Raw genomic sequence first — 15,235 nt, 5'->3', positions numbered from 1 at the left:
TTCACCACAGTAAAGAAATAAATTCTGCTTTCTGAGGCCTTATAGATTTCATTCTTTTAAATTTAATAAGACCTATGGTATTTCTCCTAGTTAATAAGTTTTTAACCATAAGATATTTAAGCTTTTATTTTCTGTAACCCAGTATAGAAAGCAATTTTGAAAAGTATTGAGTTTGCGTTAGAGTAAGAGTAGAACTCATAAATACATGGTTTTAGCTTGAAAAGGGAGGACTGAAATGCAGATTTTCACATCTGTGAAAAACTTGCTGCTGCCTCTCTCTAGTACAAAAGTTTTTAATGCACTGTAGTTAAAACAACAGCAGAGCATCTGAGACCGGCCCTCGCCTCCCCATGAACACTCACTCCCACCACACAGCAGTAAGAAAACCCGTGAGGTTACATTGCACTCATTGCTTTACGTTTTAAAGAAAGCACCATATAAACAAGACTCAGGACAGAAGTGCCACTCTTTACAGAATATACACTCTTTACAGAGTATACACTGCACATTCCTCCTGCAAAAGGAAAAGACAGGTCTAAAAGTAGTAAATAAGTCTTACATTTCTTGAAAACTTGCACCTCCGTTTTCCCAAAGAGCGATTTGGCTTTTTCATAATCATTAATAACCACATCATAATCCCCCTTGAAAATAAGAAACACGTTGTGAATCATTAGGGAAGAACAGTGAGCACAGGGTTAAAATAAAATATACCACATACCTTAACCATCTGTAAGATCAGCAGCATCTGCACACATACATATGCTGTACCTTTTGAATGTTCCGTTTGATATTGAGAGGAAGGTTGAAGAGAAATTTAAACCGCTGAAGCACGTTGAGTGCATTCCTAGTGGAATCTGCCTTGTCTTTCCGACCTAACACTTCTTGAAACAATGTGTCAGCAGTATTACTTGCTCCTGTTGTAAACAGAGAGAAAGGATGATCGGTGACAATGACCTAAATCTGAGCACTAAAAGCAAATGGTAACGTTACACTGCACTGAAATTCAGTAAACTTTTTTAAAGTTACCAATATAGAGATCTTTTACAGTTTGCTAAAATAAAATGTCTAGTTTTTAAGTCCTTTCATATGTTAAGAATGGTATCTAATTAAAGCAGCAACATTTACTAAATAAGCTCAAATCATTTTCTCCAATATGCATATATACTTATTTTAACTCTCTAAATTTTATAATAATTCTGGGTATTTAAAGAACATGCACGCGTGCGCATGCACACACACACACACACACACACACACACACACACACACACGCACACCGCACCACTTAAATTTTATTAATTCTGCATCATATTACAGGTAATAAACGGGATATGGGAAACTGTTTTCAGAAAAGTATTTTTTAAAAGTCATTACCACTAACTCTCCTTCTTGATAAAATTATCCCTCAATGTTGCAAGCATAGAAAATTATATGAACTTTAAATAACAAAATTTTAATACAACATCACTACTGTTTCTTAAATCAGCTAAAAAAAAAATCATGTATGACCACGTATGACTCTTTCTTTTAAAAAGTACAAATTACACATATCACTTTAAATAAAAGCTGTTTTTCTAAGGCAAAATTTGCTGTATACAAAAATAGTTTAAATTTTGCAACATGTGAATTAATTTTAATTAGCTACAAGGAAAAGAGAGAGCAAGAATAAAGTGCTTTCAGCTGTTTGACCTGCTTGTAAAGTTTCTACATTATCTGGTCTAGTGACTATACTTTAAGCAAAGATGAAAAACTCACCTCGCCTCGCTGGGTGGCTTGCACACCACAGCCACACTGTGGGTGGCCTGATCCTGTTAAAAGTCGTCTTTGTAACATGATTGTTTTATCTAAATAATGTTTAAATTCTGTTGAAATTTTAAAGGCCTGATATAAAAACTTCGTTTGGTCAAGAGAACTGTTTTTCCCACATGTTATTTAATGTGGATACTAAACCTCTATTGTGGGATGAGAAATACATTTCCTTGTCACCAAGCCACGTAATGAAGGCTTGAGTGAGTACTGAAATCTGATTAGAATTTTAAAACTTCTTCAGAAAAAAAGTATCATAAAGCATTTGCTTATCATTTTAAAAGTATAAACATCATTGAGTTTAAGCTTTGTAACTTAAACTTCACACAGAACAGAATCTTTTCTGTTTATTTATTTATTTACATGTAAAGTATGGGCCGAATACTAGCAAATTCCTTTTTCTATGCAATGAAAGAATTCAGAGTAAACAGTCTGAATTCAAATTCTTCTCATCATTTTAAAGTAATAAAAAAATTCCAGCTAATAATTTAAACTCTAAAAATATGAAAAGAAGAACAGGTAGAAAATATACTTACTCTTGAATAAAATATAATTTTTTCTAGAGATAATTTTATAGGAAGAAACATAAACTGAAATTAAACTTTATGCCAAAATTTGTGAACTGAGAACCTGAATTTATACAAGGTTGAAAATTATACAGACAACTTCTGCAAATAAACTATGATTTGCTGTGATTTGTACTGCACTCACAATAAAAATTCAGTTCCTAATTCTGACAACTGGGAAAGACATTAAATGATACAATGTTTCAGAGCAATGTAACTAAGATCTATCTACACATCACATATAATCACCAGCAGTCACAAATGTTCGGGGGTCTCTTCTAGGACTGCAAGGAGACAGAAACCTTGTGCAGAGGAATGGGGGTGCTCACCATATGTGGGCTAATGATGCAGACAAAAGTATCAGCTGGGTATCCACAAAACCATCCCACCAAAATCCTCCATGTGTGTTAATCCACATACACCTTGCTCTTTCCCTCACACCAAGAATGTCCAATTTTAAGGCAACTGACAAGGTTTTGGATGTTCACTGTTGAACACAGAATAAAAGTATGGAGATTGGATGGACATGCATGCATGCCTTTGCCCTAAGACACACGATTTAGTAGACGATGGTGCTGGGCCTCAAATATCCTTTACCCTTGTCTGAAAATGGCCTCCTCATCAGTTCATTTGGATAATGATTATCACTGTCTCACACATGGGCCCCAGAAACAAACTAACTGCAAAGCCATTATGTCCACCACAGTGGCCACTACAGTGGCTGGGCCCACAGAGCAGTAAAATGTACCCTAGGGTAGCAAGGGAAGAAGTTGCTTTCACACTAGACACTAATCCATTGCACTCATACCTGTCTCTTACAGACACCTAGAAGACCGACTTATGCCATTCTAATGGTGTCTTATAATTTCAGGCATGTTTATTTAGAGTAGACATTATGCTGTCTTCTATTTCAAGGTGAAAACACTGATCTCTTTCTTTGTAAGGGCAACTTGAAATGGGAGATCACAGAAGTAAGATGTGTGTATGTGTGTCTGTGTGTGTGTTGTGCCTCATAGGAATCTAGGGGCTGGAACAATGCAGGATGGTTCCCAACCATCACAGTTTGCCCCAGGGAAAGACAAAGTATTGAGAGGAAAAGCAAATGTGAAAGCAACTGGAGAATTAAAGTACCTCAAAAATGCACACTGATACTTGGCAAAGGCAGGGCCTCCCAAAGACCAAACCTATTCTGCGTGCCTCTGTTTCAACAGGCGCCAGGATGACTAGATAGTTGCTTTCTGTAACTGAGTGACAGAACATAGTAGCTGAGACAGTGTACACTACTTACTCACACAACCATGTCACATCCCAGAGCCCTACAGATCCACATGGTACACACACACACACACACACACACACACACACACACACACACACACACACACACACTTATTTATTTGGAAGGCAGCTTGACAACAGAACCATTTAACAAAACAAGAATAGGTTTCTCAGTAGGGTTTAAAACGCTTCCCAACAAAGGTTTCAGACCAAGTTTATAGCAGCAGGCATGAATCTAAGGCTCACGAAGGTGTCAGCTACCCTCATGTTAGTCACACCCTATTGCACTGGTGCATGTACCATGCCTGGCAGTTCAATTCAATAGCATGCTGGGTCCATGCTATTGGGTAAGACTGTATTGATATACAAAGCTCATTTGCCCGATTTAATACAAAAAAGATGTAGTTAAAGCCAGGAAGATACTTGGTGATCAACTCTGAGGAATTCCTGATTCAGGTTACGCAATTATATGTAAAACTCAATTATATTGTATAAACTCAACAAAATTTTCTCCTCTATTCTCTCCTTGTGTCCTAAACTGGCTCCTTTACCCAAGACTAGAAATGTAAATGCCTCACAAACCATGTTCCTTTTTTAATTGCATTTATGCAGCCAATGTTCCAATGCTCCCATCTTTATTCTGCCTGCCATGGGCTCCTTGTCTGAGCTATTGAGCTCACTACAACTGTGCCCTTTCTCTGGTCTCCTATGGAATTGAATCTATGCTGATCCCATGGCGCCTACTCTTCTAAGCACGCCATCACATAGCTTCCTTACTGAGCTCTTTAAGTGCTCGCCATCTTCAGGACTAATTCTACTCTAAGAACTCTGTTGGGCACAGCAGGCATTCATATCGCTCCCTCACTACCTTGCAGCCTGTCTCCTCCCTTTAGTGCTGCTGAAGCCCTGTCAAGAGCCACACCTGATCTACCTACCCCACTGCCTCCCTGCCCTCTCTGCTTATCTGTGCAGTTGTATCCTGTGTCTCTCTTAAGATGCAAAAATGGCTTTGGTAAAATTCAGAACATATTCATTTTAACGAGGTTTATGACTTGATGCTCAGAGGCAAAAGCCCAACAAACCCAAGACAAGCAACAATCACAGGAGTAATAAACAAAGGGAAGGGTTTTAAGTCCTGTTAAGTCCAGAAACTTGGATGGAATGTACAAGGATTCCAATACTAACACCAAGGAAAGCCTACACCAATCTTTCCAAAAAATATTTTCTTACTGACATCACTGGACCTATGAAGAAATGGTTACATAAGGGCCCAGGATGTTCTACTCATGGGACTAAACTATGAGACATAAAAATAAAATTCACTTTGTTTCATAACCCTGAATTCACACAATCTCTAAACATCTACATGAGGTTGCTTTGATTTTTTAACCCTTCTCTATAAGGGAATTGTATATTCAAGGATTATCTTATGAACATAATTATTTCATAGTACACATTGACTACATGTGTGAAACATAACTTACATTTAAAACATGTAATAGTTTTAATAATAGTACAAATTAATTTATCTCATCAATTTCTTCTAAGTTATTAGGGTAAGTATCTTGGAATGTTAGAAAAAGAACAAAAGGGGAAATGGAGGAAACACAGAACTTAGGGTCTGTTGGGCCTACAATTTTTACAGAATGTTCTAGAGTGTGTCCCTTTGGGGAAATGCAAAGTGTAAATAAACAGACACCGCCTGGGCTTCTGCTGTGCAGGAGCTGAGGCTCTCTGCCCTACACACTTGCAGATCTGACGACGACGGAGACTCAGGTGTCCACTCAGTAGTAATCCCGGCTGCTATCATAGTGCCTGTCTGTTTTCAGGTAGCAAATTACAGTTCTTGAGAAATGTAACTTCAGACTATGGTTTCTAATAAGTAAAATGCAAACAGACTCATTCCTTCAGGTTTTTAAGTCATTATTTAGAAGTAAATGCTGAAACACAACTCAAGCCTTGCCTGGGAAATCCCTCAGAACTAACTGTACTATACCTGGCTATAAAGGCCATTCATAGTCTCAGGGAGTAGAGCAAACTTACTGTTGAGGACATTCTCCAATTTCTGTGTCATGGATCCTTCTACTTTTTCTGTTCCGTCTGCTTCTAGTTTTTGATGGATAGCTAAGAAAAAGCAAACAAACCTAGTTACCATGTGGGCCACTTTAATGAACAGAAAGATACAAAAGCCTTTTAAAGTCATTAAGAAATAATTTTATAAATTGTTCTATTATTTTCATCATTCAACAGTAACATAAATATGCAATTTTCTGGGAAAAAAAAACAAGATGTACTACTTACATTGTTCGCGGATTAACATTATCCAAGTAGCATATAATACACACACTCATTTGGTCCTTGATACAGAGTCAGAAAAGAAAAAGAGAAAGTGGAACTTCGGGTACTGTGGGCCTTCGGCAGGATCTTCACATGTGCCCATAGGAAATCATTCTTCTACCTCAGCTTTATTTTTCAAAATAGAAAGTACTGCTATTTGAGTTCTACCAACCTCAAAAAATTTAATTTCAGATCTGGACTATCACATGGGGAATATATATTAGTCCACCTATATTCCCAATAATTTCCTGGAGGTTCCATGGAAACATTTCAGAACACAAGTCAATGCACCAACACTGGATAAAGAAAGTATGTACAGGGGTGTTTACATTCCTTAACTCTGATAAAGAATACTGGAGAAGGAAATCACTTAGTAATATATTTAGAGCTGTTCCCCAGTGAAGAAGGAAGGTTTAAAACAGCTAGCAGACTTATTTTGGTTAGGAATCAAGACTATGATTTCCAAGGTTAAAACTGTGACGTAATGAAGCCAGCACAGCAAACACTAGTTGAACTGTGACTATGCATGAAGGCTGCATGAACTTCAGAGGTGCATGTGTCATCTCTGACAGTGATGTGCATCCGGATTTATATCTGAAGGACGAGAAGACGGTGGCAAATAAACATGTCTGAGGAGGTCACAAAGCCAAACTTGGAATGTGAACTCAGGCAGCCAGGTTCTAGTCCTCAAAACCTCATCCCATGCTGCCCACACAGCACAGATCAGTAACTCACACTACCTAGGCTTCTGTTTTTGTGTCTGTAAACCGAGCGCAGTAAACTTTCTGTGCCTTTAGGGAACTGTATTCACTTGTAATAAAGAAGTTTCTCCTCACAACACTGGCAGAAGCAGCCTAGATTTCTACTTTTTGACATAATTTGCTCAAGTAAAACCCAAATGCAAGATGTTTCACTCTGTTGTCTTTCAGTGAACTAAGCATCACTTTTGAATATTAAGTGGGTACTCACTAACATTCAAATGGTGAGTCTGTTACAGATTCTGACTGGTTACCTAGACACAGGTGCCAGATTTATGTTTTACAAATAAACAAGCCTGCTTTATGTAAATGTGTATGTGTTTATTTCTTTTATGAGACTTCTATAACTCAATCTGACACACTGGTCTTTTAAAAACCTCAGAAAGTTGTTAGAATTTAAATTCAGTGTTCAAACACTCATGAATATGTTCTCGACTCCAGAGAATATTTATTTTCTGTTCAGTGTAATTAGCCTTTAATCCTAATTTTATTCTTAATACTATATTTTCCTGTAATGTTACCTCAATTTTGTTTTACATCCTAAAACACACAAACTGTTCCTGTACTGCATTGAATCAACACATTCATAAAAAGGAAAACAAATAGACAGAGAAGGAATAGTCACTACATTTTTTAAATTGTCTGTGTTGATTCAGAGTGAAGAAAATGTGAGTCTTTACTGGCTTAAACTTAAATTACACAGTAGAAATGACCCAGCATATTTCCACACATCAAAGCTTAAACTTACATTCACCTTGTAAAGTTAAATGGAAGAGAATGTCCCTGCGCCTAGGCATTAAAAGGTGAACTAGGAGACTGCTGCAGGAAGGCAGATCTACCCAGCACACTTAACACAGCCGCGATGCTCTGACAGTCTTGGTTGCAAAAGCAGAGCTGGCCCACGTGAATGCAGCTCACCGTCCTGAGTGGGAAGGCAGCACAAGTTCCACAGCCTCACTGCAAATGTCATTCTCTAAGTGAAAAGTGACAATACAGGAAACTGTGCGGTCACATTTTCTGATGCTGACATAAGCCATCACTGATCAGCAGGTCAAGGCGGGGTGACCTGGTTCCCTGAGCTCAGTTTACAGTCCTTTCTGCTGACAGAGCAACTTCCTCCAACCCATCTCTACCACAGCAGAGCCACTGTCAAGCTGTCAGCCAAGCATGAGGACTAAGAGACACTGGGATCTGATAAAAGCAATCCTATTTTCCAGAAAATTAAACCAAATAACCCAATGTCTGGTTCATTTGGCCTTTTATTTTCTCTGAAAACATTTTTAAATAGAATAACTCAATAAGCAACTGGGTACATGATCACAGGTTTGTTATTGTTTCTAATCTATTAAAAACTTAAATATGTGCAGTAGTTGAACATCATAAGCTTAAAGTTAAGAAACAAAAAGGTATTATAAGAGCACTAGTCAAAGAAAAATTGAAGTTCTAAAAAAGTGTCTGTTCTTTCTTTTGAACTACATCATTGTTTCATTTAACTTGAGTAAAATCCACACTGAGTAAAATATGAAACTGCAACTTCAGTCAAAAAATTCAATATGCTTAAGCATGCACTTACATAGATGCTACTGTTAAATAAGCCACTAAGGAAGGGAGGGGGGAGGGAGGGAGGGAGGGAGAGGGAGAGGGAGAGGGAGAGGGAGAGAGAGAGAGAGAGAGAGAGAGAGAGAACACGGAGGCACGTTATCTGTAAGAATGCATTGCTATGGGGTTGGGGATTTAGCTCAGTGGTAGAGTGCTTGCCTAGCAAGCGCAAGGCCCTGGGTTCGGTCCCCAGCTCCTAAAAAAAGAGAAAAAAAAAAAAAAAGAATACATTGCTATGCAAGGCTCTATTACATGCTCTAACCACTGTGCTTGCTGCTGGCCTGTATGAGGCAGAACATTAAAGCCAGAGCAGAGACTATTTCCATAAACAACCAGAGTAAAAATGTTATAGTTTCTGTCATGCAGTCATTATCTTCATTTTTTTTTCCTTACAGCTACCCTTAAAAGCATGGCCATGGTTAGTTCCAGATCTATATAGATAGACTGCAGCTTAGTCATGTTAATGTCCCAGTCTCTGAAGGTTATACACTTTGTAAACAAGAGATGGACAGGATGAAATATGTATTTTGCTAATTCAAATTCATTAAAATGCCCATTAAACATTTGGTTTCTATTAAATATCATAGAAAACTTCTGTCAGTGCTATAGTTTGGGTGATGACTGTCCTCCAGGATCTGGCATGTGGAAGGTATGATTACATGTGACAGTACTGAAGGTGGGTCATTTGGGCACGCCCTCAACGGGAGTACTGTTGCTTTGGGCCCTGCCTCTGCTTCCTTTTTGCCTTCTTTTGAGTGTGTTCTGCCATACGCTCCACCATGACAAGATGCCTCCTTAGAGAACCAAAGCAACACTCCCAACCCCCACAAACCTAGGCAAATTAGAACAAAATCCCGGAATCCAAGAGCCAAAATAACCCCTTTTTCCTTGTAAGTCAATTACCACAAATGTTCAGTTATAGTAACAGAAAGCTAACACAGTGGTTAAATCATGTTACATTTGAATTGGGCAAGCAACCTATGATTCCTTTTCTTCCCTAATTAAACTACAAATAAAAACTAATAAAAACAATCTCAGCTGTCACATAAAGCCACATAAGAAGGACTCACGTAGGTAACTGAGTCCTAGCACACTGCCTATACTACATCAGACACCAGCAAACACTTGCCAGACAGAAAAGGCCAAACCCCAGCTCAGCTTTAGAATTCCTGGAGTAGCTGCAACACGCAAACAGGTACTGAGTTGCTTGTGTATGGATTCTGCTTTGGTCGCTTTATGTACTGCCAAGAACATTCACTTTGGCAAAGCAAAACAGACACAATTTTGGGGTTGCACCAAAAACAAGTGACTACTCAGATTTAAATGCATGAGCTCCAATGGCATTCAGGGAAATGGTAAAGGAACAGAGGGGTCAAATCAACAGTGCCACTGAGCTCAGAAGGGCCTCTTGCATCTGCTGCATAGTATTAAGCAGCAGAAACATTTCTCAAGCTAAAGGCTTGCTAGGGGCTTGCCTGAACAGCAGCTTGAGGTCCTCAGGAGCATCGAAGCCACCAAAGAGTGGGAGAAAACTGCAAAGTGTAAGTCAGGGAAAGACGCCTGTTGCTGGAAATGACATGATGCTTGACACATTCTGACTAAAATACCAGTGTTTTATGGAAAAAAAAAATGAATGCAAAAAAAAAAAAAAAAGCCAAACAGAATAAGATATGGATCAGCAGTAAAGTACTTGACTAGCATGTGTAAGGCCTTGCATTTAATTCCCAGAACCAAACGTTTTGTTTCATTTTGTGTTATTCAATTTATTTTCTGGGTACGTATGGCTGTGCACCACATGCACTCTGTGCACCACATGTCCTGGAGGCCAGAAGAAGGTGTTGGACCCCTTGGAAATGGAGTTATAGCCAGGGATCTATGGGGAATGCAATAATACTATTGTACTAAAAGAATGTAGCAATAAGGTGACTCCTAATGATATTCTGCTATACTCAGATCAGTGCCTTATTCAGTCATAACTGCAGCAGACAGGAACAGTTGCAGAGACCCACAGCCAGATATGAAGAGAGAGTCCTTAGAAAACACAGGTCTAAATGGGATGTCTCCGTCAAATTCCTCTCAGCCCTTAGCCCGAGCTCAGTCAACCGCTCAAAAGGAGAGGCAGAGCCTTATTTATAACAGCCAGAAGCTGGAAAGAACCCAGATGCCCTTCAACAGAGGAATGGATACAGAAAATGTGGTACATCTACACAATGGAGTACTACTCAGCTATCAAAAACAATGACTTTATGAAATTCATAGGCAAATGGATAGAACTGGAAAATATCATCCTGAGTGAGGTAACCCAATCACAGAAAAATACACATGGTATGCACTCATTGATAAGTGGCTATTAGCCCAAATGCTCGAATTACCCTAGATGGACAAAACACATGAAACTCAAGAAGGATGACCAAAATGGGAATGTTTCACTCCTTCTTTAAAAGGGATACCCTTTTAAAAAACAAGAATTCTTGAAAACAAGAATACCCTTGGGAGGGGATAGGGAGGCAAAGTTTAGAACAGAGGCAGAAGGAACACCCATTCAGAGCCTGCCCCACATGTGGCCCATACATATACAGCCACCAAACTAGATGAGATGTTGAAGCCAAGAAGTGCAGGCCGACAGGAACCGGATGTGGATCTCTCCTGAGAGACGCAGGCACAATGCGGCAGCAAACCACTGAACTGAGAATGGGACCCCCTTTGGGGGAATTAGAGGAAGAACTGAAAGAGCTGAAGGGGTTTGCAACCCCATAAGAACAACAATGCCAAGCAACCAGAGCTTCCAGGGACTAAGCCACTACCTAAAGACTATACATGGACTGACCCTGGACTCCAACTGTATAGGTAGCAATGAATAGCCTAGTAAGAGCACCAGTGGAAGGGGAAGCCCTTGGTCCCGCCAAGACTGAATCCCCAGTGAATGTGATTGTTGGGGGGAGGGTGGTAATGAGGGGAGGATGGGGAGGGGAACACCCATATAGAAGGGGACGGGGAGGGGTTAGGGGGATGTTGGCCTGGAAACCAGGAAAGGGAATAACAACTGAAATGTAAATAAGAAATACCCAATTTAATAAAGATGGAGGAAAAAAAAAAAGAAGAGGCAGAAAGAATGTCAGAGTCAGAGGGTACAGAGTAGAACAAGGCCCTCTGAATCAACCAAGCAAGGCTGTAAGAACTCACAGAGATCCAAGTCTGCACCAGGTCCTCTATGCATATGTTACAGCTGTCCACTTAGTATTTTTATGGATCCTTTAGTGGATCTCTGATTCTCGTGCCTGCTCTTGGAGATCTTTTCCTTCTGTTGGGTTGCCTTGCCAGAATTCGATGTGATGGTTTTGTTTTATCTTAGTATATTCTATTTTGTCATGTTTGGTTGTTACCTCTTAGAAGCCTGTTCTTTTCTAATGAGAAATAGAAAGGGACTAGATCGGGGGTGAGAGGGGTGAGGGGGAAGGAATAGAGGGAGAGGAAACTATAATCAGGAAAAACTATAATCAGGTTATATTTATGAGAAAATGAATCTTATTTTCAATAAAAGAAAACAAATTAAAATAAACTTCACAGATAAAGTAAAAACACCATGACAAGGACTATAGCCCAGATATTAATTTGAAAACTATAATGCAATACTAAATATAAAGAATATTTTTTCTAGTAAATTCAGTAGTCCCCAAACTAAAATAAAAAAAAGAGAGACAACAGAAAATGTGTGTGGTGTGTGTGTGTGTGGTGTGTGCGTATGTGTGTGCGTGCTTGTGTCTGATGAAGCCTAAGTATCACCACCACCAGCCCTGCCACACATTAAAAGACTTCTGGTGTAACAAGAACAACATGATCTCAGATCAAAATACTGAAATTGAATCCAGAAATGCAATGTTGTGCAATGACTCCATGGGGTGGAAGTCAGTGAACTTCCCATTATAGAATACCATAGAAGGTTAGCAAGTTGTTTCTTCAATGACATGAAAAATTAAAAGGGTAAAAATAAAAGGATCCATGCTAGTTTAAAAGATGATTAAGAGAGTCAAAATAAAATGAAATTCTATTGATTTATATCTTGATTTGAATACATGAATAATAGGAAAGTTTGGGGATGACTGGAAACATTTGAATACAACTTGTGATTGAATTGAAAATGAAGAGTTCTTACTAATTTTCTGAGTTGTTCTAGTAGCATTATAGTTATACATATAAATGTTCTTATGAAAGGGATTTATATTAAGGCATGAGAAAAAATGCTACTTGAGATTTGCTTTTAAAATATATCATAAAATGCAAATTGACTGGTCTCAAAATAAATCTAATATAGTGATAAATCAAGTATTAAAAAATTTCTCATAACTGTAGAATTCTGGTATACTGGAGATGGCTATACTAACAATGAATATATTGAGAAATCAGAGAAAAATGCACACACACAATTATAAAACTAAATCTTGCAATAAATCCAATGATATGAAAAATTTATAAAATAAAGCTTTTAAGACACTGAAAAAATAAATTGAAGAAGATTCCAAAAGCTGGGAAGACCAATAAACATGGTCATCCTATCAAAAAGCAACCTACAGATTCAATGCAATTTCTATCAAGATTCTAATTCAATTCTTCACAGAAATTGAAAAAAAATATCTTAAATTTTACTTGCAAACAAACAAACAATTCAGAGCAGTCAAAATGATCTTGAACAATAAAGGACTGAGGGAGCTATCACCATCCTCATTTTAAGCTCTACTCAAGATCTGGAGTATTAATTAAAAAAAAAAAAAAACCTGCATGGTATTGACAGAAAATAAACACATGAATCCATAGACTAGAACTGAGGACCTGAATATGTTTATGTACCTATACTTGACTTTTGACACAGTCAACAGCACACACTGGAGAAAATATAGCAGTTTCAATAAATGGTCAAACAAGAGGAGCTACATGTAGAAAGAAGTAGGCCCTGATCTTTCACCCGGAATAAAACCGCTTTCAGTGATCAAAGACTTCCCAAGACACGATTCCTTAAATTCCTCTATTAAGAGTAGAAAGAAGAAAACGTGCTTCAATGTTTTCTTCATTCAGGAAGGACTTTCTGAATGGTACCCGAGTAGCATGGGCATTAAGATCAAGCAACAGCTGATACACAGGACCTCGTGAAACTAAGAAACTTTAGTGTAGCAAAGGGCATCTTCATTCAAGGGAAGAGGAAGTCTAAAGAATGGGAAATAAATCTTTACCAGGCATACATTTGACAGGGTTTGTGTCTAGAATACTCAAGGAACTGAGTAAAAATCTAAAATAACAATCAGATTAAAAATGTATGGCATGGAACTAAAAGGAGTTCTCAAAAGAAGACCTATGAATGAGAAATATTTTTTTTTAAAACACTTATTCATTGTTGGTGGGAATGCAAAATGATTTCACAACAAAAAACAGTGTGAAAGTTCCTCAAAAAGGTACAAAGAGATCTACCATATGATCTGGCTATGTAATTCTTGGGCATATACCCAAAGGACTCTATACCCCACTACAGAAACACTTGTTCATTGATATTCATGGTTGCTCTTCACAACAACAAGATAATAAAGTAGCCTAGAGGGATATAGAAAAGGTGGCACATGTATACATTGGAATATTATCTAGCTGTAAAGAAAAATGGAATTCACAGGTACATGGATAGAGTCAGAACTAATCTTTCTGAATGAGGTAGCCCAGATCCAGAAAGATAACACACTGCCTGGTTCCTCGCATATGTGGATGTTATATCTGGAATACATATAGTGAGCAGGAAGTGTGTCCGAGATAACACACTGCCTGCTTCCTCGCATATGTGGATGTTATATCTGGAATACATATAGTGAGCAGGATGTGTGTCCGAGACCGTGGTAGTGAGGTGACATTTAATAGGAAGTGGGATAGAACACAAGTAGTATCAAAGGGTAAAGCAGATAATGAAACAGGAAGGTTAAATGGGGTATGACTAGAAGAGCAGGGAAGAAGAGGGAGCGTGGAAAGAGATAACTAACACAAGAACTTTGAAAATGCAATATGGAAACCTACTATTGCAGAACCTTTACAAGATATATAAATCCACATATATACATATATACGTGTGCACACACATGCATACATGTACAGGTAATGCAGTAGAGTTACCTTATAATGAAGGCTAGGAGGGGACACAATGCATGAACCATAGACTAGCAAATAAAAAGCTGAGAGATGGGTGTGGTGTACTGCTTTTCAAGTTGCTGGTCAGTGGGATCCCATAGACCCCCTCCATTTTCATCATTATCATTGTGACCTACTGTCCTTGTTCTTATTTCCTTGATGGCAAGACATGTAAAAATCCAGCTGGTCCTAACCTAGAAACCTCATCTCTACTATCTAGCTTTCATAGTGCTGGAAGATGCTATACATACTACAGAGAAGAAAGCTCACCAACATTTCCTGGCTGTGAGCTCTGTGAGCCATAATAACTAGAAGACATGCTCACTGGTACAATAGTGGCAGGGATGTCATGGGAGCCACCGACCCACCTTCTGACAGGATTAAAAAACTCTTCCATAAGACAGAACTTATATCTGACTGATGAGTGGCACAAAAACCCATGGATGGCAAGATCCTACAGGAGAACTATCATAATAACCTCACTCAAAGTTCTTATCTTTATATACATAGATTACTGCATTTCTCAATCTTCATTAGAGGTGTTTCTTTATGTATGGAGATCAATATAGGGACTTACAAATGATCGATGTGTAAAGAAACTTGAATGCTCAGCTCTAAATTTAACTTCTACATCAGAGCTCCCTCCACCAAAGTTCAAGAATCATGGTACAGAAGAGGGCACCAAAAGACTGTAGAGCCCAGGGGAGCAGACGTCTGCAGTGAATCAGTATT

The 15,235-nt window shown here is 38.5% G+C and overlaps 1 protein-coding gene across 11 annotated transcripts in view; it reads right to left on the bottom strand.

Moving 5' to 3' along the window:
- Window positions 1-15,235, bottom strand: part of Exoc2 (exocyst complex component 2) — a 191,953-nt gene that overhangs the window by 112,360 nt on the left and 64,358 nt on the right. For all 11 annotated transcript variants that reach the window (XM_039095323.2, XM_039095327.2, XM_039095324.2 and 8 more), the window contains 3 exon segments: window positions 5,694-5,774; window positions 769-914; window positions 560-641 (listed from right to left, as the gene is read on the bottom strand). In XM_039095323.2, the coding sequence (XP_038951251.1) occupies window positions 560-641; window positions 769-914; window positions 5,694-5,774 (309 nt within the window).

Source organism: Rattus norvegicus, chromosome 17 (assembly GCF_036323735.1).
Source record: "Rattus norvegicus strain BN/NHsdMcwi chromosome 17, GRCr8, whole genome shotgun sequence".
Taxonomy (NCBI): domain Eukaryota; kingdom Metazoa; phylum Chordata; class Mammalia; order Rodentia; family Muridae; genus Rattus; species Rattus norvegicus.
Note: the sequence above shows the minus strand (reverse complement) of the source record. Positions and strands in the feature narration are given on the sequence as shown.